Source organism: Amphiura filiformis, chromosome 6 (genome assembly GCF_039555335.1).
Source record: "Amphiura filiformis chromosome 6, Afil_fr2py, whole genome shotgun sequence".
NCBI lineage: Eukaryota > Metazoa > Echinodermata > Ophiuroidea > Amphilepidida > Amphiuridae > Amphiura > Amphiura filiformis.
The window spans coordinates 74,438,752-74,463,693 of record NC_092633.1 but is presented as its reverse complement, the minus strand read 5'-3'; the positions used below and the strand labels follow the sequence as shown (position 1 = coordinate 74,463,693).

Genomic DNA, 24,942 nt, shown 5'->3' with positions numbered 1-24,942 from the left:
CTAGACTACCGACACACTATTTCACCATGTGCATGCAATGTCACAGACAGTAGCAAAAAAACAATGCAATCTGTAGGATAGTATATACCAACTCCCATTTTTAGCATAACAGACTAGGATAGTTGTGCAAGAATCACTGGAATCATGCCTAAATAAGAACATCATTGCATCAAGTAAAAGCTAAACATCAAAGTGTTACGATTTTTAACTTCAAAACACAATTGATTTGAACGGTTAGTATACAGCTCCACATTTTTGTGTGTGTGGCCATGGGTGCATGGCACTACATGCAAGATGCACACTGCATTTCACAAGAATGTACAATGTAGAATGACAATTGTATGATGCATACACACAGTTTACATGCACCAGTGGTAAAACACACCCAGTATGTTGAACTATATACTGGTCCATACAAATATGTTAACTGCTATTGTACAAATATATCCCACATATATGATACAACTTATCTCATAATTCCAGACATTTTCAGTATTGCAAATTTTAACTCATTTTTTTGTTCTTTAATTCTGTAAATCAAGTATATGAGACATTATCTTGACTGCAGTCTTACAATTATGGTTTGAACAACTAACTCAATAATATTTTAAACAACTCATCCATAGATCACACAATCAGTATCGCAGACATATTTACTATCAGTAGTATCACATAATCTGTATTGATGATACAAAACCTCACTTCTGGCAACCTTTGGTTTTTCACCATTCATTAGCCACACCACCTATTGGTAGAGCATTTTTTGCCCAATTTTGTCGGTTCAATAAGGAAGTGATCTCCCCAAACAATTTTAGTGTAAACAAGCATCATCTCTGCAAAATGTACAAACCCTGACATGGAGCTGCAGTCTTTGAATTTCAACATCAAAAGATTTGAACATAATACTTACAGACCTTACAGACCGCCTATTAATTCTCAAGAGATATTAAAATATATCATCCATTGCCATATATCACATCATGTACTATTCTATGGGATCATGTACTATCATCTCCACAAACAACATTTGAATGTCGCCACTGTAAGTACCCCTGGAATAGTGTATTATGAGATATATACTGCAGTCTCAAGTGCATATCATATGGCATATAAATATTCATTGTCTATAATAAGTGCAATGGTTCAAATATAATCATGAGGTGAAAGATGGACCGTTCAATTTCAAGAATACATCTTTCAGATAGTGATAATATTTCTACCATTACAGTGTACACAAATTGAAGACAGTTAATATTTGTTTTATATCACTCATATATTAATTTTATTTCATACCATATGTCAACACAACACCCAACTTTTGCTGTTACATAATTCATATTTCCAGTAATTAAGGGATCTGGAATGAGCGTTTTGAGCATTTCGACAGTATTTTTGTAGGACATGAGAGCACATCAGACATATCGAATTGCATTCTAACAAAGAATGTCTTTCTGATATCAAATAATTTTCATTTTTTGAAATTCACGATATAATACAAATTTTATGACAAATTTGATATTTTTCACATTTTTTGAAGTAAATTTTATAAATCTAACGACATATTCTTTAAGTGTATGTAGCTGGGAGGAAAAGCCGATGATCAATTGAAAATTTGGACCTTTCATATTGAAGATATGGATTTTTTCCCAAAAGATCTAATTTTTTGGTGTTTTGGGAAAAAAAATCCATATCTTCAATACTGAAAGGTCAAAATTTTCAATTGATCATCGGCTTTTCATCCCACCTACATACAATTTAAGTATAAATCATCAGATTTATAAAGTTTACTTCGAGTACTGTTAAATATCAAAAATATCAATTTTTAATCATTTGCCATAAAATGTGTATTACATTGCGAATTTCAAAAAATCAAAATTATTTGAAATCAGAATGACATTCTTCAGATTCAGAATGCAATTCGATATGTCTGATGTGCTCTAATGTCCCACAATAAATACTGTCCAAACGCTCATACCCCACCCTTAACCACACTAAATCAGTGAGGCAATGAATGCACATCTAGTGCTAGGAAGCAATCCCTTCCCTGCAAAGGCATGCACATGCATGACACACATACTGAGTAAGTATAAGAAGGTACATATGGTATTGTACAGCATACACTATCCAATGGCACTGGTTGATGGTAAAACTATTGGATGAATTTATGTATGAGTGATAAAAACAATCCATCATTCCAACTTGGCATGCTAGATGTCTACCATCACACTACAAGCATTTAATATTTGTATAATATGGTTTGGAGACTTCAACAAATGGATTAGGACTCTTATGTTGTACTGCAAGTCTTTCTGGGACAGAGCCAGGAGTTCTCAGTAATAACTCATTAAATTACACAAGTTGTAAATCACACTCTTTGATAATACAGCATATAGGCTTTCTGTGACAGTACTTCTGGAAGCACAGCTGTATACACATTTTCGTCTGACACACACATCCAATTCTCACATAACTGATCTAACGATGTTGAGGGCGCTCTCCTATAGGTGAGGAAGTGACCGGAGTATGCATTACCAAGGTGTACTACCGCTGAAGCCAGCTTGTAACGGCAATCTGTCAATCTATTGCTATTAAAAATAAGAAAGCAAAAAAGTTGTAAGCAACAAGGTAGAATTCAGATTAGTAGTAATTAGACTGTTGCGGGTTTAAGGTAATACAAAAGTACCTCCCTCCATCCAGTCTTCTGTGTACTTAGTGTTCTTCCTAGATTATTTTAATACATAGATTTAAAATAGATTATTTAAAAATACATAGATTGGAAAGTTCTGTACATGTGCCCTCTGTGCGTGCTTGAATTCAACTGATGCCGGTAAATCATTTGGACCTGGCAACATCGCTCATCTGGGTGTACACAAAGCACTGATTGTCAACACTTATGTGCAAACTCCCTGTTGTGTACGCTCACACAATTTGCGATATTTTTGAGTTCGCTAATGCACCCTGCACATGTGTACCCCCATGTGCAACAAACAGGCTTACCTTCCAAGGTATGGTTTTCTTATTGCTTTCTGATGGACATGATTTCACTCTTTTTTTTCAAGCTGTAAGGAGTATTATGGTTATGGTTTTAAGATCCTGTTCTATGTGTTTTGTATAATAGCAGGACAGTCAGCAACAATATCTTTGTCCACAAGAATTTCAAGCTGGCTCAATTTTCAGAATAGCAAAGTGACATAATTGGATGGATTCCAACTTCCATCATCACACACTTGAGTCCAGTGCCTTATTGATTGAGTTAACTGCGAAGTTTGGGGTTAGGGTAAATATTGTGTTTACAGCAGGGTGGGTCATAATTTCCATACCTTGCCTCCTGTCTATTTTCTGTGTTGTCTTGATCATCTTCTGTGCTAGATGTTGGATTTGTCTGTCTACTTTCTAATGTCTGTCTAGGAGATAGTTGAGCCCACGCTCCTCCAACTAAGGGTAACGACTGGCGTGATGGCAAGAATTTATCCCCTATGAAGCAGTGTCCATTGGGTCTGCAAGTAAACAGATATTAATTGAAGATAATGAATACACATCAGCAATAACAAAAAAAACCAAACTCCAAGTGTATAATCTAAGCACTAGTAACATGATGCAAACCTTTAAAATGCTCCAGACACCATACAATGAGTCACAATTATTAGTTTCAAATGACACTATATTGAGGGTTCAATCTGTGCAACACGCCCTGATCTCTCTCAACTCTCTGGGTAATGTTACTCATAAGCATGATTGCATTTATATATACCAACCTTTGCATTTGCATAGTTTCATTTGGCATAATCCGTAACGACATCTGATTACTACACATATTGGTAGCATTATTGCACACTGCCGAGGACTGCCGATATGGACTCATGTCGAGTAACTCTGTGAACATCACATGTTCCTCCCTCCTTATGGGCAGACCATCATTTCTCCATCCAACTCTTTGTATGTGAATGCATAAGCATTGCGGTAGCTGAAAGTCAACAATAATTAAATTTAGAACAAAACACCCACATTATGTTGAAAAATATTGATAAATGATACTTAAGGTAAAATAAAAAGGTTTGTTTCAGGAGCAAATGGAAAAGGGCAAAGTGGTTTGTGTTTTGTTTTTGGGGCTATGGCAGGTCTTGCCGTTTAGATTTTAAAGCAGACCCGATTGTGGTCTGTTTTGGTTTGTTGGCGAACGGAGGGAGCGGAGCGAGCGTAGTATCGGGTTTTAGCCATATCAGAGGGTAAAATTGGGTTTCTGAGGCATATAATTGTATGGGTTTTTTCTAAAATTGTTTTTCATTTTTAATGCATGCAACCCCTAAAAAGTTTATAATTAACACTTTCTTAATTTCCCCACTAACAAAATTTTCTTGCTCTTTTTATGATGAAATGTCATCATCCACTTCCGGAAATGTAGAAAAAAATCGGAAAACCGATTTAAATCGGGGAATAATCAGGCCTGTTAATTAAGGCAAGTGCTCAATCACTTGCTAGCATGATGTTAGACAAGTGGTCAAAAAACTTGAACTGTCTAATAGTCAAATCGCTCTCTAGGTCTGACGTATCATCCGTATCAATATGACACACTTACACACTGTTGACACCCTCTCCTTTGTTTTCAGGGATTAAGGCTAATTTACTACAATAAATCAAATACATTTTGGGTGATTAGCAACGAGCAATATTTAGTGTCTATGGAGAGTGGAAAATCGAGCACTAAAAATTGAGTTTGGGTGAGCGGTGGCAAGAGAGAGAGAGAGAGTGATCACTCATCTCAAATGTCAAGGCCTGCTATGGTTAGATTTATGGTTAGGATTAGGGCTAAGGTTAGGGTTAAACAGAAGTTTATGGCTAGGGTAAGGATTAGGGTTTATAACCAAGGTATTGCGTTTTAACATTTTTTCGCACTTCAATTTTATTTTCCTTAATGGCCCACTTGCAGAATTCTGGAATTTTCCAGAAGATTCTCATCCATGTTTCCATGCATGATAATATGCAACTGTATTTGAAGATTGCATCACATACTACCTACCTTTCCTATTGTCATTTGCTTCCTAAATATCCTATGACATTTGGGTGACGTGCTTCCAATAGTCTCTGTGCTATATGTGCTATCACTATGTACAATAGTCCCATTGGGAGATGAAATCTCCGCTGATAGTCTTTTAGAGCACTCAGCACATTCCACATCATGCACCAGCTCCATTTGCGTAAACTTTTCCAACAAATATTCCAATGATATTGTGCCAAACACTGAGGCAGGAATGGGTACACTCAAGCAGTCAAAACTTGTGTAAGTAACCGGATTCTGTCAAATTGAAATAGTAATTTTGTCAGTAAAATATAAACAGTATAGAAGTATACCTCTCATAAATTATCAATATTTTGTCTAGGGGACAAGAGTGAAGTCACCACCTTGGTTGACCATTTACTATCTTCTACTTCTCCCCTTTTTCTTTTAGTTTTTAAATAATGTGCTTTTTCAAACTTTAGTTAGTTTTAATGTTCTATCATAAATGAACACTTTGAATTATCTATGAATGAAACTTTCTTGCTGGTGGCCTAATTTTAGGTATATTTTTCCAATTTTCTCATCAAAATATAGGTGACGGTTTATACAAATTTTTTATAGTGTGTGTTGGTGTATCTCATTTCAAGTGAATAGACCTAGTTGTCTTCATTAAAAGCAAATGTGGCACTTTTTGTAAGTTTTTTCGCCATTACCATCCACTTGTCGTGCCTTTATCATCCTTGCTTTAATACTGTTCCTATTTTAATTGATTGGCATTGCCCTTCTCGTGTTTGAATATATAATATTCTACACCACAAATCCCAAGTCTACTTACCCTATGACCACAAACTGTACAAGACAGATGATTGGCTAGTAGGCCTCTAAATGGAGGATCCAATCCTTTGTTAGATACCTTGGGTAAATTAGCCTGGATACTGGAGATTAGATCAGCATTACGATGAATCAATCCATTACGTCCATTCTCCTGAAAAACAAATACAAAATCTTGTGGTTACATTGGGATATACACCCCCCCCCATTCACATCAACATTTTTTAAAAGGGCATTTTGTGATCCACAGCCTCATCCCCCACTTTTCTCAAAAAAAGTTGAGATTTTTATACCACTGGCAATCTCGGGCTACACAATGTTCATGTACAAAAAGTTCTTGCAGATTAATTCGCTTAGCAAAAATATCGTCATATTTGAATTTACAACAGAACAAAATTACAAAAGTGGTCTATGGAGCAGTGTAATACACATAATCATGCATTTCTCGGAAACGTAAAATCTAATTCTAGAACATGCTATATTTGTCTGTCTCTTTACTGGTTGACAGCTCTTTCAATAGGGGATCAGCAGTACTGATATAGGGCCCATACTTATGTCGCTTGCTCGCTAGCTCGCTCACTCACCCACCCATCAATCAATCATCTTTACAACTTACCATAAGCTTAGAAGCTTCACATAATGGCATAGCCATTGGTATAGGTTCTTTATCTTCACTCAGTTCTGATAACAAGAACTGAAACAATTCATGTGCATCCTGGTAGGAAAAGAAGAAAAACACAAGATAACCAGTTTATATTTTTGTAACATTTAATATGGTATCTAAATTACAAAACTGTCTTTGTTAGGTAGGCAACAGTATTTAAAGTAAAACTTGAAACAGGAAAGAAATCTTGAAATTTGATATGCATTGTCGCATATATATGAGAATGCTTTGATGAAGTCCATACAAATCCATGATAAAATGAAATTAAGAAACTAGTGGATGGAATGAAGAACACATTAGGCAAAGCTTGTAACATACCCCTGGTATGTGATGTGATCAAGCAAATCAGTCAGAAGTCGGAAATATTGATTTTGAGATATAGCCAAACAAAAGAAATATGTGTTTCATCTTGTTTTGGAAACTCTTTAATTGCTCATATCTTTTGAACGGGTTGTTCAATTTCAATGAGGTTTTCTGCACAATGCAACTTTGTAAATGTTATTACTATCAGATAAGAAACTAAAAATTGAATATGACCGACTTCAGACTGATTTTGCTAGATCACACCACATGACATATGTCCATCTTACACACAGTCATGCAAGTGAACAGGTTATGTTTTCATCCTAAATAAGATCAGTTTTTGTATCATCTCCTTCTCCTGATCCGCATCCTCAGTGGAAAAACCAGTTGGTTCAATACTCAATGAATAACTAGTTAATGCGCTTACTTGCTGATCTTGGCTGGCTCTCCACTGGCAGTTATACAGGGCATATAACACTTCATGTGGTGAATACACTTGATGACTACTAGATAGGTCATTCACAACTACAAAGAATAATATAATACACAAAGTTTTATTGACATCATTGAGCATTATTTATAGCATTATACTTTGCAGGGAATCATGACACAATTACCTACACACATCTAGAATTGACTCTTATAAATGAGATACATGTAGAACAATGTTTTTATAAAATATGTAACTATTTTAAAACAATTGCCATTTGTAAAAATGCATTTTGGATTTGTTAGTGTGCAACTTATAAGCTGACCTGGTCATCAAAAGTTACTGTTGGACTGATTAAGTTATTGGAAAAGCAGCCCTAAAATATTTCTGAATTACTATAAATGTTTGAACACCTAGAAATAAGAACACTTATATTGTTGAAATCTGCACTTGTCTTGTCTGTCTTCGTCTAGCGCTTTTGAAAGTCTCGTCTTACTTGTCTGTAGCATGTCCTTTTGTCTCTTTAATTATTTTATTTAGTAACTTTGTAATGGGGTCCGGTCAGATACATTTGTGCTTTGCTTCTTTGACCTCCATACCAAATAACTTTTTAATGTGTACTTTTTGATCTTGGTGAAACAAACTGAAACTGAATTATTCCTCAAGGTAATTAGCCTACTATTCTTGAAGAACAGGAAAATGAAGAACAGGAGAACAGTTATTTTTTCAGTCTTACCTTCTAATGTTTTAGACAGCTTGTATGCCAATTCATTTCTACCATCTTTAAAGCAGCCTCTCCTTAGTGCCCTGTACAGCCAGTTGACAAATACTGGACATGCCGACAAGCTTTGAAGGATTGTGTTCAAGTAGCAAGTATTGCCCAAATTAGATAAGCCAGCAACTTTTCCTGAAATCAAAAGCAAATTATATCAAAATCAACATCACCAGAATCTCAAACAGACTCATCTATTATAGACACAGAACTTCTTTAATCCAAGTATACTTGTATAGTCATGGAATGACATTTTACTGTACTATTGGGTACAAAAATTCCCCCTTCGCTTCTAAATTGTATTGGACACCCGGCACTTTATGTTTAAAGCAATAATTTAATTTTTGACTTTTTCAAACTTAACTTTTACACAATAATAGTGCCAAAATGTACACCAAATGGTTTCCGTCTTCATTTTGCAAAAGTTTCTCACTTCTAAGGGGGTACATCCCCTCTCACTTAAAGCAACAATTTAAATACAATAATGTGATGAAGTGCGCGCAAAGAGAGCACAACATTTTTTTTTACATTTCATACTATTTTAGCCAAAAATCAATTCAAGGACAGTATAATAATACCAAATATTGCCTGTATTTTCACAGAAAGCATACTTAGGTACCGTTCTCAAACACTTGTTAGGGGGGCCTGATGCAAAATGGGGGGACCCTGACAATTTTTGACCATCCTAAGGGGGGGGGGGGCCTGAAAAAAATGACCACAAATTTTCCTGGGTAAATATATGTATGCTTAAGTTTATATGCTTTTCTATGGGGCTGACCACGGGGGTTGATCAATATCTTTCATGTCAAAATGGGGGCCCTGAAATTGTTGAACTTGAGGTCTGTAAGGGGGGCAAAAAATGTTTGTGAATGGTCTTACTCTTAAACCAAACAAGGAACTATTTGCTGAAACATGGGGGATTTGATATTGACGCCCATGTAATCAATCATAGGCCCTACCATTTCAATGCATGCATGATTTTGATTTTGTTAAATCGTTATTAACCATGCATAATTGCATTGCATTTTAACTTACTTCGTCGTTTTCTTGATCCCGACTTGCTGTTGCCATCAGGTCCCCATAAAATATACGCTACTGCTGCCGCTACGCTGACACCAATACCAACTATCGGTATCAGCTTATCATTTTTTAGGCCCATCGGTAACATGTTAGTTAGTAACGGAGGTAAAAATAGATGATCTAAAATTAACTCCGCAGTCGAAAAACACAAAACTTCGCACTGCGAGCAGCCATGATTGATTAAAGATCCACAGTTGCCAGTTGTGTTTTCTGTAAATTTCTGAAGGAGCAATTAGAAAATCGATCACGTTAAAAGTTGTTTGGCTTGTCAAATACTACAAAATGTAGTAATAGTATTAATACCACTGGGGTAAAATATATAAACCTGATTTTTATAAAAATCTAATTACCACAAAAAGAAAATAGCAATCACTCTGTATGGGAAAAGAAGTACATAGTCGTTTTTGTAAAGTTTTTATCTTTCTCACTCTCACAGCTGTTTATTAAAATAGCCAACATAGTAAACAAACATCCCAGAAACATTACAAAGAAAATTAGCCTAAATTGGACTTTTCCTGTTTGTGCCCCTGTACATTGAAGTCTCGATCCTGGTACAAAGTGTGTGTTTGTGAGGAAAGTCCCGGTGGAAAGTACCAGCATAGAAGTTAAGAAGTATTAAGAAAGAGTCAATTGGGACACATACTATTTCTACTTCCTATTCCAGAAAAATACAGCACTAATTTTTGGGATTAAAAAATATTATCCTGTTTTGCCACATGAAACATAGCTAAATCCTAATCCTTTAGTGAGTCCTAACTAGCAACAAAAGTCAAATTTTAATATTTGGCCAATTTTTGGAAATAAGGGCCAAAACATTAGCAAAACATTTCCACTGTCCTTCTCCGTACGAGGAAGGAACAGGGCCATGATGTTTCGGGCTACCAAAACATGCGTTTTAGTGTGCTTTTCGTATGCTGTGACCCCGGCTGTGACAATTAGACTAATTTTAGTTTATGCATTCTTATTATTGGAAAAGACATGTTTCAACCATTTAATTAAAGTAACACAAAGAAAGTGAAAAGAGCAAAATTTCGGCAGATACTCAAGATTTTGAATGCTTAGACTTGTTCCAAGTCTGTAATTTTGTGACTTTTTTGTCAGAAAACATGCCGAAAATGCCCGTTTTTTGGCTCTTTTTTCAAGAATTAGTAAAATAGTGAACTTTTTCTTTGATCTCCAGTTTATAGGACTACATGAATGATTAGGATTGAGCCAATGCTTCATTTGGCATTTTTCTGGAATGGGGAGTACTACTCTTACCAGTACTTATCCGTGTGTGTATGCGTCCCAATTGAGTTTTCCTAATTGACTTTAATTCATTCAATACAGCAACACCAAAAGCACTGATAACCTTTCACCTTTAATTTTCGTTTGCGCAGTCTTGTACACAGATGATTCATCATTGTGAAGGCACACAAAGAATGGGGAAAGGTCTACACATCACTGTCATTTCCTAAACCAAAACGGTAATCGCTGATTTCCAACCGCCGGACCGACTTCATGAATAATTAATCCAATGACGTACATAACAGGTTTTCGAGTATCCACAGATTGGGATACCAGTCATTAATAGTGTGGTGCTCGGTGGTGTATATTGCATGTCTAAGGGGTGGTGCAATAATTATGTGTACTTCCCAGGTGAATTATAGGGGGGCAAAGATTTTTGGCAGGCCAAAGGGGGGCAAGCATTTTTGGCAGGTCGAAAGGGGGGGGTCAAGCGATTTTTGGCAGGTCGAAAGGGGGGCAAGCAATTTTTGGCACAGATATTTTGGGCACCGTTTCTATATTACGCCCTAAAAGGCGTAGGAAAACGCTACTTAACACGCTCAAATATGCAAAATTTCCTGCTTCGCTGCGCTCGCAATATATGTTAAGACAATTTAAGGTTTTAAATTGGGTTCCCCAAAATCTTGCATGTGTAAGGGGGGGCAAAGATTTTTGGCACGTCAAAGGGGGGCAAAGGTTTTTGGCATGTCGAAAGGGGGGGGGTAAAGGTTTTTGGCACGGCCAAAGGGGGGGCAAGCGATTTTGGCAGACCATTTTGAGAATTCACCCCCGGGGTACACATAATTATTGCACCACCCTAAATCATCTCGTGAAATGATGGTCTGCAGGAGTAAACTCTTAATATATATATATATTTATTTATTAATTATAGGGCCTAGATAAGTTCATTATTTATTTATTTATTTATTTATTTATTTATTTATTTATTTATTTATTTATTTATTTATTTATTTATTTATTTATTTATTTATTTATTTATTTATTATGTATCTATCAATTAATTATTAAATGTTTATTAATTATTTATTAATTTATTATGTATCTATCAATTAATTATGAATTAATTAATTAATTATTATTAGTGAAATTACCACATCGTAATACAAATTTGTTTCGTATGGATGGTTTCACCCATCCACACTTCTTTGTCATTTTACACATTGTGTGGATGGGTGAAACCATCGGCAAATAAACAATACAATTAACTAACAATAACAAATAAATAAACCAATTGTCCATGTGGTAGTTCGTGCACTACACTGTACTGTGTGTCTCGGCATTTTAATACTGCACAGAATACCTAGAACGCTTGTAACACGTCATTTAATTAATTATTCATAAGTCGGTCCGGCGGTTGGAAATCAGCGATTACCAACAAAAACAAGCTGGAGGGGTTTGACGATCATGGCAGACACAACAAGAGGTGGAAAGCCGGTTTCTCGTCCACTAGGATGTGAGCTTTCTATAGTTATTCCAAAAATTAAGGTAAGTTGATGTTTACATTGTTTCTTTGATTTTGTGGCTTGCTTGTTGTTTGGTTTGTTTCAGAGAGGTAAGCTTACATGAGACATGAGCATGATGATGTGGACATGTACATGTGTGAACTTGTTCAGTACACGTACTCCCATTGAATATGAGTCACTGGTTCACAGCAGAGATAACTCATTCAATCTTCTCTTTTCATAGTCAACATGCTCAAACTCAGGCAAAGCTATTTAGAAGTACCATAGACTGCAGTGCATCTACATTTACATGTTAAAAATCACAGAAATGTACAAGTATGTTCCAACACAAAGGATAACTGCACCAAACACCATTGTTTTTTGTTTGATTTGATTTGTGTGTGGGGGAGGGAGGACTGAGGAGGTCCGGTGTAGTGTAGCCATCCATATGAGGTACAGTGTGAAAATGACCTCATTATAGTGGCGTGGCCAGGAGGATGGGCAAATTGCTCTGCTACAGACATTTCAAAATGCATTGAATTTGTGTCCATTTTGAAATTATCACTTTGCATACTAAAAATGCAAACATTTTTTGTTAAATTAACCATGAATGCTCCTAGCATTTAGCTCTAGCTCCAGGGATGCTCCAAAACCAAATAAATAAATAAATAATTATATAAAAAAAATAAAAAAAAATAAAGTAAAGCATAAAATAGAGTCCCACCTCCCCTCCCCCAATTTTGAAAAGTTTTCACCTAAAAACGGGGTAGGACTATTACTCGAGTCAGTACAGTATTCCTTTTACATACATAAGTCCGTTCTGATTCAGAAATCATTTCAATAGATCAAACAACTGAAGCAACAGCTCTGCACAGCTGTACTTTGTTATGCATTTCTTTAGAGCTCAGTTTATACCATTTTGTACAGAACAAGTTTTAAGTGACTGGCAGGGGTTGGACAAAGGTATTGACCTTGTTCAATTACTATTTACTACCGTATTCATTTAATCTTATCATTTTTGGAAAAGTGGGCACTCTTCCTGAAGATAACACATTCAAGGGTTCTGGTTCTGGTTGAATACAGGTAACGCTCCAAGTGGAGTCGGGGTTACCCGAACAGCGAAATTTTTATGTTTAAATTAATAGTTTATTTACTTATTTTGCTGTGAAATTTTGAAATAAAAGTAATTTTAAATCTGATTGTTTCGTGAGAGCATAGACTGTTTTAAAGGAACTAAATAGCACAATTTAATATCTTCCCAGGGTTTTCTTCAGCATCTGCCACCCTTTTATCATACCATATTCAATTAATAGCTCTACCATTTCAGAGGCTATTGAGTACAAATAGGTGGTTTGTGTAAACAATTGACCCAGAATTGTTTCCCCTTTTCTCCAAGGATATCGATATAAATAATACACTATTCAAGTACTTCCCTCTAGCTGCTTTGCTTTGCAATCCCTTTTTGAAATACAATTACAGCATTGAAACAATGTTGATTCAATGTTGAAATGTCAACCTGTGCTGGCTGGGCAATTTTGTCATGTTTCTCCATCTTAAGTTTAATGTTACTGTTGCTGAAGTTGAACAAAATGCATGAAACTACTTGAGCCTGTGTATTTGCTTCAAAACAGTAATGTTTTTTCTTTCTTTTTATATCATCAAACCTTTGGAACTACAGACAGAGTCAATCACAGATGATTACACTATTAACTGGCAGCAAAAACTAGGCACTGGTATCAATGGACCAGTCAGGCCATGTACAAGCCGTATCACAGGGGGGCGCTTTGCCTTGAAAATCCTCCCCGATAAACCTAGTTCAAGAACAGAAATCAACCTTCACATGCGCTGTAGTAATCATCCATCCGTCGTGAAGATTTATGATGTCTATGCAAATGAAGTACAATTCCCAGGAGAGCCTCAGCCACGAGGGCGCTTGTTAATGGTGATGGAGTTAATGGACGGAGGTGAATTGTTTGATCGCATCAGTCAACAAAAAGGTTTTACAGAAAGGAAGGCAATGAACTATGCAAAACAGGTTGGTGAATTATCCAGTATATTATTGTGTCACCAGACAAATGTTCATGACGCCACTATTAAACCAGTTCAATTGTTCAATTTCTGTATGTGTGTGTGTGGGGGGGTGGACGTGGGGCTGGAGGAGTATGGATGTATACAATATGTACATATGTTTTGGTTAGGTTATTGAAATTACTCCCACTTCCAAAGTATTAAGGCCCTTGTCCATGCAACTTAGACGTGTCCATGAGTAGTGCGGTATTATGCAAGGTAAGTGACAACTTGTAGGTCAAAGTTCAATTGAGGTCATTTTCCAAATAGCTCAAAATGCTCCTTTGTCCAGAGAAGACAAGGTATTTTGATGCAACTTCAGTAGAGTATTCCTTGGGAGAGGATTCCTCATGGGTAATATTAAAAGAATACGGGGTCAAAAGTCAACTAGGGGTCATTTGGGTTAACTGTCTTGTTGCAGTTGCTAAATGTACCTCCATTTCCAAAGTTTAGATAGGTCTTATGGAAGCTATGCTTTACATGTAGGTCAAAGGTCACAGGTCAAATATACATGTAGCTATCTCAAATCCATAGCTCACCTAAAAAACCCAAGTTTTTAATAATTGTATCTTGGTAAATACCCTTTACTGACCCATTAATTTTTTTCAATTGATTTTAGATTGCTTCAGCAGTGTACTGTTGTCATTCACGTAACATTGCACACAGGGATCTGAAACCTGAAAACTTATTATTGAAAGACAACTCAGATGTAAGTATAAAGTACTATGCTTGTTTATATGTTCCACAACTGTTTGGAGTAACCTTTATTTTTTATGTGATTATTATCAATTGACGAGCTCACTGGCTTCACACTATGCAGTAAGGAAGATATCAATTCTGTTACTTATTTCGGACAATGGATGAGGTCTAAAGCTCTTTAACCTTTTCCCAATGCTCCAGTGTATTATGGAATCTATTATAGTGTCATATATAAAAATCCATCCTATCCATTCCACAGACGTTGCAACCGAAGCTTTTCTTGGTTTTCATAAAAAGTAGAAAAATGATGATGCATTGATTATAACTATGTCTATTAATACCGGATGTGTTGTTTTTAAGTACTGGTGGGGTTTTATCCCAGGGATTTTGTCAGTTAACATCAATGTTTTGGTCAAATTTAAGCGTTGTTTAATGCTCATTCAGCAATCCACAGGAGATATTAATTTTAATATTTTGGTAATTATATAGAATGATCCAATAATGTTACATAAGAAAGCTCAGAATAACTGTAAAATACTTACAGCACAATCACACTTGACCTTACCCAAACCCTAACACTTAACTTTAACCTTAACCCTAAACCCTTACTCTAATCCTAACCCTAATCATAGAGTGTGGCAGGTATTACTTCCAACAGTACATACATTGGATGAGTTATACAATTCTTGACTATGTTCATGTATAATATGATTTGTAAGAAGATGGTCTATGGAACTGGAACAAGCAATACATTAGTCATGCAAAATGCACATCATTCTGTGGTAAAAAGTTGTGCTTTTGATTGCTTGGGTAATTTGTGTATATATATTTTTTAAACATATTTGTTACTAATTCATGTTGAGTATTCAAATGTTAAGTGTTCTAGTAGCACAAACCAGTGTTGCTTTAACATTATGACTATTGCTGCTAATAATATTTCTTGTTTTCTTACCGACAGGATTCACCAGTGAAGCTGTCTGACTTTGGATTTGCCAAAGTTGATGATGGCAACCTGATGACACCTCATTTCACACCGTACTATGTTGCACCTCAGGTAAATCTTTTTGAAATAATAAATTATTTAGGATTTTATTTTTTTCCTGATGATAAATTTATAATGTTGTCAAATATATCAATACTGTACAAGTGTTGCCATGTACCAGTAACATACTGACTGGGCAGGGCAATAACCTTTTTTTTGTTTCAATTTAAATTGATTTGATTTGTAAGATTTTAATCTCAATTTTATTAGGGATGACCATCATAATTTCATGTTGCCCCTATTGCTACAAAAGATTGTTTTCTGGAAAGAACTCATCAACAGAAGTATTTTGGTGGTTAAATGGTCAAAATCGGTCAAAAACTTTTCGAATTATGAATTTTCAAAGTTTCCCATTCTGACCGGTCATTGAACGAAATAAATTGACAAAGTCTAAATATAGCAATGTGAGCAAAATTGGTATAAGCATATATTTACCTTTTTATATTTCTTTATTTTAATATATATGCAAACATGAAACAAGCATATTGTGAAAGTATCAAAGGGTTTCTTATGAAATGGCACTTTACTAGTCAATAGCATTAAGTATTTCTTCTAAACGAGGCACTCAAATCATGCTTTTAGAAAACATTTGCCAAAAATCATCCATAATGGCCAAAGTGGCACAAAATCTAAAGTCCAGGTGAACTTTTTTTCCACAACAATATACACTACACATAAGAAAAATACTAATGTACTACAAGGGATTTTCAACATAGGAATCCAAACAATCAAGTACCAACATGCACAGCTTTGTCCTGATATCACTTCTGGGGTTTTAACAAAATGTTTAACCTCTATTGTGATTGGCAGTAGCATAAGGTATCTCTTTGATAGCTGATAATGCCCAGCCATTCAGCAAGTGGCTAATAACTGACCTTGATAGGCTTGAATGAATACTGTCATGTGCTACAAAACCATCACACTCCAGGGCCTGGTCACTTTATATGCTACAGGAGCACAATACTTTAACAATGGAGTGAAAGACTCATTATTGATTAGGCGCCAGTATTTTAAAAGTACAGCTCCTGTGCGTGTTTAGCAGCAAATCAGTGCAGATGGTATAAATATAAGAAAATGTTTAGGGTTGAAATCAGGTGAAAAATACATCAAATGAGCACGAAACTTCACATTTATGTTCAGAAAGGTGTCTTCTTAGCATGATTCGAAAGGAATATGAAAATTCCAAAGGGAAGCTGGTGATTTAATTTTTAACTCGAGATCTACTTGTTCAATATTTTAACCTTTGTACAGAGGGTATGATAGAGGTATTACTGGCAACTCTGCCAAATTTCAGCTCAGTAGGCCACGTTTTTCACCTGAAATTATTGACATGAATATTTTGTGCCATTCTTGAGCAGTGCTGAACTCAGCCACTGGCAATTAAGCGCACTGTGGTGATGGACCAATTTTGATTCGCACTTACAGAAAAATTAAATAAGTTATGTTGCTGTAATTTGCAAGATAGTTACAAAATATAATTGGCATTAACTTCCCAATTTGTACAGAACAATATTGAAAAATAAAAGAATGAGATCAATTTAGAAATGTCTGTGCAAGCAGTGCACAGTTGGCTCCCTGCATGTCTATGGGAGTGTTCTAATCAAGTTGATGGTTCATTGGTCATCCCTAATTTTATTATAACCCGCTTGAAATATGTAGATGAAATTGTCAAATTGAATAACATTTGTGATGTACATCTACCTTTAAATTAACTACAGGTGTGAATCAGACCAAAATAAATGCCAATTTAGGCTATTTTAAAATGGCAAATTTGTGCACCCTTTGCATGCATTTGTCCCAGTAAAGTTATTTAGGAGGCGTGTCAGCAGGAGGACTATGCAATTTTGCCCCCATAATAATATATTACATTACTAAAACATATAAAATATTAATTAATAATATAATTTACATGTTGTCATTAGGTCTTAGAAGCACAAAGAAGACAGAAAAGAGAACAGAAAGGAATCATTCCTACATCACCAGGACCGTACACATATGACAAGGTGGGTAGTCTACCTCATAGGATTTCAGGTAGATCTGTGATGTTTCTTTTCAACCATTCCTCCATCAATAGATAATAATAATAATAATAACACACTTTTATTAAGCGCACTTCACGGAGCGTCACAGTGCGCTTTACAAAATAATTATATGAAAAGCCTTAAAATACCTTAATTACAAAATACACATAACCTTAAGCAAATACTATTATAAAACAAGTAAAATACAAAAACAACAAAGAATTCTGCAAGTACATGTATAACTCAGTCATTATTGCACGAAATTAAACACACTATTCACACTTTAAAAACATATATAATCATGGGGAAAACAGACAATTCAGTTCAAGTTCGTGAGTCAGGGTGCGTCGAGTTGTATGAACAGATGAGTTTTGAGTTTCTTTTTGAACAGTGCAAGTGAAGATGAATTTCTGATGTGTGGTGGCAGTTGATTCCAGAGTTCGGGAGCGGCGTGCTTGAATGAACGTTGGCCGGAGGTGACAGTGTTGACAGATGTATGATGAAGTTGAGGAGCCACGTTAGATCTCAGCGAGCGAACAGGATCTTTGATGACGACAAGTTCCCGGATGTAAGCTGGGGCGAGATCATGAAGTGCTTTGTATGTTGTCAGCAAAAGTTTGTATGTGATCCTGCTTTTCACCGGCAACCAATGAAGATCACGGAGAATTGGTGAATATGCTCGCCGCTTGGTAAGTGTTACCAACCGAGCCGCAGAGTTTTGGAGACGTTGCAGCTTCGCTAGCTGGAACTCAGGAAGACCGAACAATAAACTATTTCCACAATCAAGCTGAGAAGAAACAAAAGCGTGCACAAGTTTTTCTGTGCTCTCTCTGTCCAGGTATTTCCTAATATGGCCGATTTTCCTGATGGCAAGACAAGCTTTTTTTTTTTTTTTTTTTACGTGCGAGGTCATGGTGAGGTGCGTGTCGACTACAACACCGAGGTCTTTTGCCTCGCGAGGCAATTGGAACATTAAATGTACCAACTTTGAAGTCACCGATGGGGTCAGAATCCACGTGGCGCGAAAGCGTATATGGATGACCTCAGTCTTATCGCCGTTGAGTGCGAGTTTATTTTCAACTGTCCATTTCTTGATGTCGTTAACACAAGCCTCAAGTTTTACAAGATTATCATTCCTATTGTCAGCATTGAAAGACACATACAGCTGACTGTCGTCCGCGTAGAACATTCCCTGGACTTGATGATCTCTAACAACATTCTCGATGGGAGCTGTATACATCGTGAAGATCTGTGGTCCAAAGACCGAACCTTGCGGGACACCGCAGGTAAGATCACAGAATGCTGATAAAGTGTCACCAATCTTGACAGCTTGCTTACGTCCATGCATGTATGACTCAAACCACGAAAGTGAGGTACCAGTGATGCCATACTGATGCTTCAGACGCTGGAGGAGGATTGTGTGGTCAATAGTGTCGAACGCGGCACTGAGATCAAGTAGTACAAGATCTTAATTATATTTCAATGGCTGCCATCCTTTGTACAATTCATGTCAGCCATGTTGATAGATTGGTAGTACAATAAAATTGACAAACCCCTCAATAGTTTGTTAGCATTCTTTAAGATAAAGAAAGCAACGTTGAGAAAGAGAGAGAGAGACTGAGGAGAGATATGATGAGAAAGGCAGAAAGAGAGAAAGGGGGAAGAGAAAGAGAAGAAGAGAGACAGCTACAGCAAAAGAGATATTGGAAGTAAGTGATTGAGAAGGAGAGAGAGAGAAAGGGTAGGAGTGATAGAAAGAGATAGATAGAGGTTGAGAGTCAAGAGATTGAGAGAAAGATGGAGAGAGGGAGAGAGATTTAGATTAAAAGTAGAATGAAAGTTTTATAGAGGAGGGAAAAAGAGAATAGATTGAGAAAACATTGAGAGCGAAAGGGGGACAGAAAAGAGAGGAGGAGCGAGAGAGATTAGAGGAGTAGAGGGTAGAGAGAGTATTGTGAGACACATTCGTTTTACTGAGGCCATGCTTTTCATACATGTAATCCATTTTGATGAAACATGTTCCTCCTTTTTTCCCTTTGTCTGGTGTCATCAGAGTTGTGACATGTGGTCTTTGGGTGTCATCATCTACATCATGCTGTGCGGTTATCCACCATTCTTCCCTGAGACCCCCAGCAAACAAATGTCAAGAGAGATGAGACTACGAATCATGGGAGGACAGTATGAGTTCCCAGCACCAGAGTGGACACATGTATCTCAAGAAGCCAAAGATGTTGTCTCAAGGTTTGTGTAATAACTCATCATCTGTCTCCTATCATGTAAATGACTTGGGCCCCTGGACCTTGAAGACCGAATTAAAACGACTAGTTTGCGTATGACGTCAGGGCAAAGCGTGCCGTGATTGTTGGTTGCTGACCTGCGCAGTACGGCATTTTTGGTGTGGTTGACAGGATGTCATACACAAGCTAGTCTTTTTAATTTGGTCTTCCATTATAAAATAGCTCCGTCTTTGCATATCAGGAACTGATCAGATCTTTGAGGTCAATTTAGGTCACAAACCTCAGACAGTCAGGGGGAATCTACCCAGGCATCAAGGATGGAACAAGACCAGATCTGGCAACAGTCTGGCCACACTGTGGCCATGTAATTACCTTAAGACCTTACTACTCCTACCACACAGTTTTGAATGGTTGCAAGTTGTGTTTCTGGACACACAAAAAATGGTTTGAGCCAATTCAGATAATACCAATGTGACAAGCTCATGACAAGTCAATAGTTGCAAGTCAACTTGTGACAGTTTAGGCATACTGCTGATCATTTTGGTCAATTATCATTGAATCAGAGAACAAGGCAAACTGCAATATATTGTGGATAATGTAGTATTAATGCTTATCCGTCCTACATCTGTAGTTATATAATCTTTTCATTGGGAAACCTATAAAACTTAGATTTTTACTATGAAATATATAATATTACTGTTGTTTGTTTGCCTGTAGGTTACTCATGGTTGATCCATCAGAACGACTCCAAATAGATGAGTTGATGCAGCATCCATGGTTTCAAGATAATAGAGCATCTGATGCACAGCTGCATTCACCTGCTATTATGCTAGATAAGGTAAAGGGTCCAGTCACATTGAGATATGCAATTATTATAAACAGAAAATGACATCTCATGCACAATTAATGGAATTCTTCTGCTATTATAGTCAGGATGCTTAAGCATAATACATTTTGTATAATCATTATGTTTAAACAAAATTACTACTTCCACTTATCGATGAGCAGTGTTTGAATAACTTTTGTTTTACCTTGGAGTGCATTTCAAATGACAAATAAAAAAAAAGTGAAACTGACGACCTGATGATATGCAAATTATCGCCCCTTTTCTCATTCTTTCCAATTTATTTTTAGATTTTCAGTCAGGGTAGTTTGAAAGTTTGACACTTTGAAAGTTGTATCGCAACAGGCAAATTTTGTGGCGCAAATTGCACTGCAATAGGGCTTATTTTGAACACTGCCAATGAGTGTATAACCCAAACCTATCCTCAACCTAAGCATTTAATATTAATCCCAAAATGACAAATTTAATATGCTATATGTGACCCCTCGGCACAACTGAGCCCGGATGTCGCCAGTGCCACTATTGAGATATGCTCCATCGAACTTAACAATAAATAATAGGAAACAAAGGATTTATTGACTGTTTTATTGATTTTTCACTACTCAAATGTCAAGTACTATTATAGACATGATATACATCATTTTAAAGCTAATTTCAAGCAGAATATTTTGGTTGAATATCTCAAAAATGATGATTGGCGACTTCAGGGCTCAGTTGTGCCGAGGGGTCGCATATATTCTGTAAGTATGTTGCTTTAATAAAGTTCATCCATGACTACATTACAAATCATTGTGTGTATTTATCATTTTCATATTAGAATTTAATGGATGAAGCTCGTCAAGTTCACTCTGAACAGTTAACATGTATGAGATTACCAGAACAAAGAGTCACATTGAAACCAGTAGCCAAAGCCAATAACCCTATCATCAGAAAACGATTACGATCAAGGTAAGTGCTTTAACAAATTGTCATGTGTAACAATTAAAAGGTTGCTTATGCTATGTAAGATAGGTTGTTCAAGTAAAGTGATGAAAGGAGGGGTGAGAGGTAAATAATATTATTGTTATAAAAGAATGCAGACTTTTTAAGAGCCCATTGAGATGTGTCTTCACTGATTGCCATATGATTCATTCAAGAACATATGTTTACAACAAAAACATCTACATGTGGATAAGTAGTCATGGGTTAGAAAAGTTGTGAAATGACAGCCTCTTAAATTATAGACCTTTTGTCATTTGTAGAAATTAAGAGCATGCATTTGTCTTTTTTTTTTAATAAGGATGTTTTCTTATTTCCATGGTTCTGTTTCAATAGGGACCAGTCTTTGGATAATAGAACTGTAGAGGAACAACCACCAACAAAGCAAAGAAAAGAAAACATAGCAGTTACCAAACTAAGAGATGTTATAGCATACTGCATTCTTCCACCCAAAGGTATGGTTGGTCTGTGTACAAGTTTGAAAACATTAGGAATCCCAAAAAACCTCTTTCTTAGGAAATTGGATTATTCCAGTTGAAATCCATACATCTTCTATGTTAGACATGACTTCAGTCTTCCACACAGGGTGTGTGATTTTCAAATGTGTGGAAGATTAAGGTCATGTCTTCCATAGGGGTGTATGGATTTCAACTGGAATACATACCTATTTTTGCTTTTCAAGAAAATGTTTGCTTTTACAAGCTTTTACTAGGTAGTGATAATGTTTTTGTTGGAAATTTAGCCTATGTCGTTCTTGGGACTTCTTTTCAAGCTCTGTTTTGGTACTCGAAAGATGTATTTTCCTTGATGGCCTATAATGACCCATTCTGTTTCCATGAAGTCATGATGAGGCTTGTCCTTTTTCTGGTCAAAGTGTGTACAGAAAATAGGAAAGAATTCTCCAATTACACACAAAGGAAGACTTTTTACTAATTATGTAAGGCAGTTTTTTTTTAAATTTATATTTGTGTCTTTGTTTATTTACGTCCCAGATGGTACAGATGAGGAAAAATTAGCAGAACTGGTAAGAACTGCATGTGAGCAAAATATCAACTGCCAACCACTCCAGGATATGCTGCAATCACAGTATTGGAATGGTAAGTAATTAGTACTCGTTTATAAATAAGCAAAACAAACATACGTACCAAATGTGGTTTCACCGTATTTCATATGGCAAAGCATGATAAATATGGTAGTATGGTTAGTACGGCACTTATCTTGTGTGGACAACTCTAATTAGTTGCATTTTAAAATTAGGAAGAATATTTTTTTTTTTTTTAATATGATGTGGTTTATTCTTTTTTATTTTTGCAGGAAAACAATTTACCAGCAAGGTGAACACCAATAAGCTTGCTCATCTATTTAGTGGCATAGTAGATCACATCACCAAGCAGATATGATCGCTTACCATCCCTGAGTACAACTCTAGAACTGACTGACAACTCTACAGAATGCAGATTCAAGCATTCAATGAGTGCAGAGGTCTGCTCACACTGGTCTACCAGATGATGATACATGTAAGTCCCTAGAGAAGACCACATCTGACTATTGCTACTGAGTGAGTGTCATCATCATAATTACAAATCAATCAAGATGTGATGCTGGGCCTTATAAGTATGCTAGGAGACCTGTCAAACAGACTTGTCAAAATGATTGTCAGGAAGTGTGATGACCAGCAGTCAAGTATATCAACTATGTCTGAAAGATTATAGCAGTCCAGGACTGTAGCAATGTGAATGTAAGCATGATATGTGTAATCTTTGAATACTATACATGCCACATTTTTTCATTAGTATACAAAGGTACGGTATGTATGGATATGATGGAAGGAATATATCCCTGTATGTAATGCTATGGGAAATCCACCATATTGGGTTCTCATGTGTGGGAACCAAAATAGTGTATCTATTGCATTTGTGGTCAGAGGTCCTAGATCAAACTGCATGTGGTGTTACAAGGTTTGAACACTTGACACCTGTCATCTCCACAATACATTACATGTATATAGCAAAAAAGCAGAAACTTGTAAGTGTTGATGTGTTTAACCTCATCCACAGACCTTGAAAATTGACATGCCTCTCTTGTATGTGATTATCTACTTGGAAAAAAGTAATTACAGTGTTTATTGTAAAGGTTTTTTCAGGGCTGTGCAATAGTAAGCATACAAGATAAGTTATATAATAACTATACTTGAGTATCATGTTAGCTTTGAAGGATTGCTGATATATGTTCAGTTCTTATGATATTTATAGAAATATATACATTCACTTCGCCCTTGCATTGCTTATTAGGACCTGCAAAATGATGAACATTTTGGAAGTACAAAGTCCACTGTATGTCAGTGTGTTGTCCTCAAAAAGTTGTTTTTTTCCATTAAAAAAAAATATAGGCAAATTCTCCCCAAATAAAATGAGCACGGCCTGCAGGAAACAAACTTGTTTTTTTTTTATCCTTATGGCTTTAAGGAGGGGAGCATAACCTATGTGTTTGCACTGAAATATTGAGACAAATAAAGCTGACATACAAGAAGAATGGTATGGGTTCTATAAGGTTATCCCAAGGCTTGATATGAGGGGTGCCATTTCCACTCTATGTGTATGATTTGTCTTGGAGGTGGAAACACCCAAAACTTATGTTATTATTGGCCTTAAGGACCACAAGACCCATGTAAATATTTATGTGATTATTGGCTTCCTTGCCTCATATTCTATCAGACCAATGTATTAATATTAAAAAGTGCACTAGCTTTTTTTCAATTTTATGTGTAAAACTGACAAAATATGGCTCCTGCCATGATCCCACTCAAAAAAAGGGGAAAGCCAAATATTGAATACAAAATGTTTTCATACAGAGGTAAAATCACAAAGTAGAATCTGAGACAATTAGGTATTATCGTCTCAGGTAGAATAGTCAATAAACGTGCGTGGGAGTTTAGTGTATACTTGTATTGTTACCAATGTAATACACTCAAGTGGTACTGCCTTATCCCATATGGGTGAAGGTGTATAGAACAAATCTAACCACACTGCTTCAGAATATATACTTTTTTTTATCAAATAGAATTAGTCCAATCAAAGTATTCATAATCAGAGCTATAAAAATAGTGTTTGGTTTTCTATCCTCTTGTTATTTGTTTGTTTTTCTTTTTTCTTCTGTATTTGTTTTATTTTTAAGAAGCAGCTTATTTGTAAGCAATAAGTATGCATCTAATAGTTTAAATTAAATTTAAATTGAATAGAATGGATGTTC

At 36.1% G+C, this 24,942-nt stretch overlaps 2 protein-coding genes across 2 annotated transcripts; one reads left to right on the top strand and one right to left on the bottom strand.

Annotated features, from left to right (window-relative positions):
• Positions 1–1,950: 1,950 nt before the first annotated feature.
• On the bottom strand, positions 1,951–9,263 carry LOC140156019 (ubiquitin carboxyl-terminal hydrolase 30-like). The gene is made up of 9 exons (XM_072179114.1): positions 9,032–9,263; positions 7,961–8,131; positions 7,222–7,319; positions 6,444–6,542; positions 5,832–5,981; positions 5,018–5,293; positions 3,756–3,964; positions 3,321–3,497; positions 1,951–2,585 (listed from the first exon to the last, which is right to left on the bottom strand). Exons 1-9 carry the CDS (start codon positions 9,162–9,164, stop codon positions 2,366–2,368), a joined length of 1,533 nt encoding a protein of 510 aa, XP_072035215.1. The 5' UTR covers positions 9,165–9,263; the 3' UTR covers positions 1,951–2,365.
• A 2,479-nt stretch (positions 9,264–11,742) lies between these two features.
• On the top strand, positions 11,743–23,480 carry LOC140156018 (MAP kinase-activated protein kinase 5-like). The gene is made up of 11 exons (XM_072179112.1): positions 11,743–11,848; positions 13,484–13,840; positions 14,492–14,581; positions 15,530–15,625; positions 17,536–17,616; positions 19,688–19,875; positions 20,589–20,709; positions 21,533–21,663; positions 22,030–22,148; positions 22,686–22,790; positions 23,008–23,480. The coding sequence occupies exons 1-11, from the start codon at positions 11,768–11,770 to the stop codon at positions 23,091–23,093; spliced, it is 1,455 nt and encodes a 484-aa protein (XP_072035213.1). The 5' UTR covers positions 11,743–11,767; the 3' UTR covers positions 23,094–23,480.
• The last annotated feature ends 1,462 nt before the right edge of the window (positions 23,481–24,942 follow it).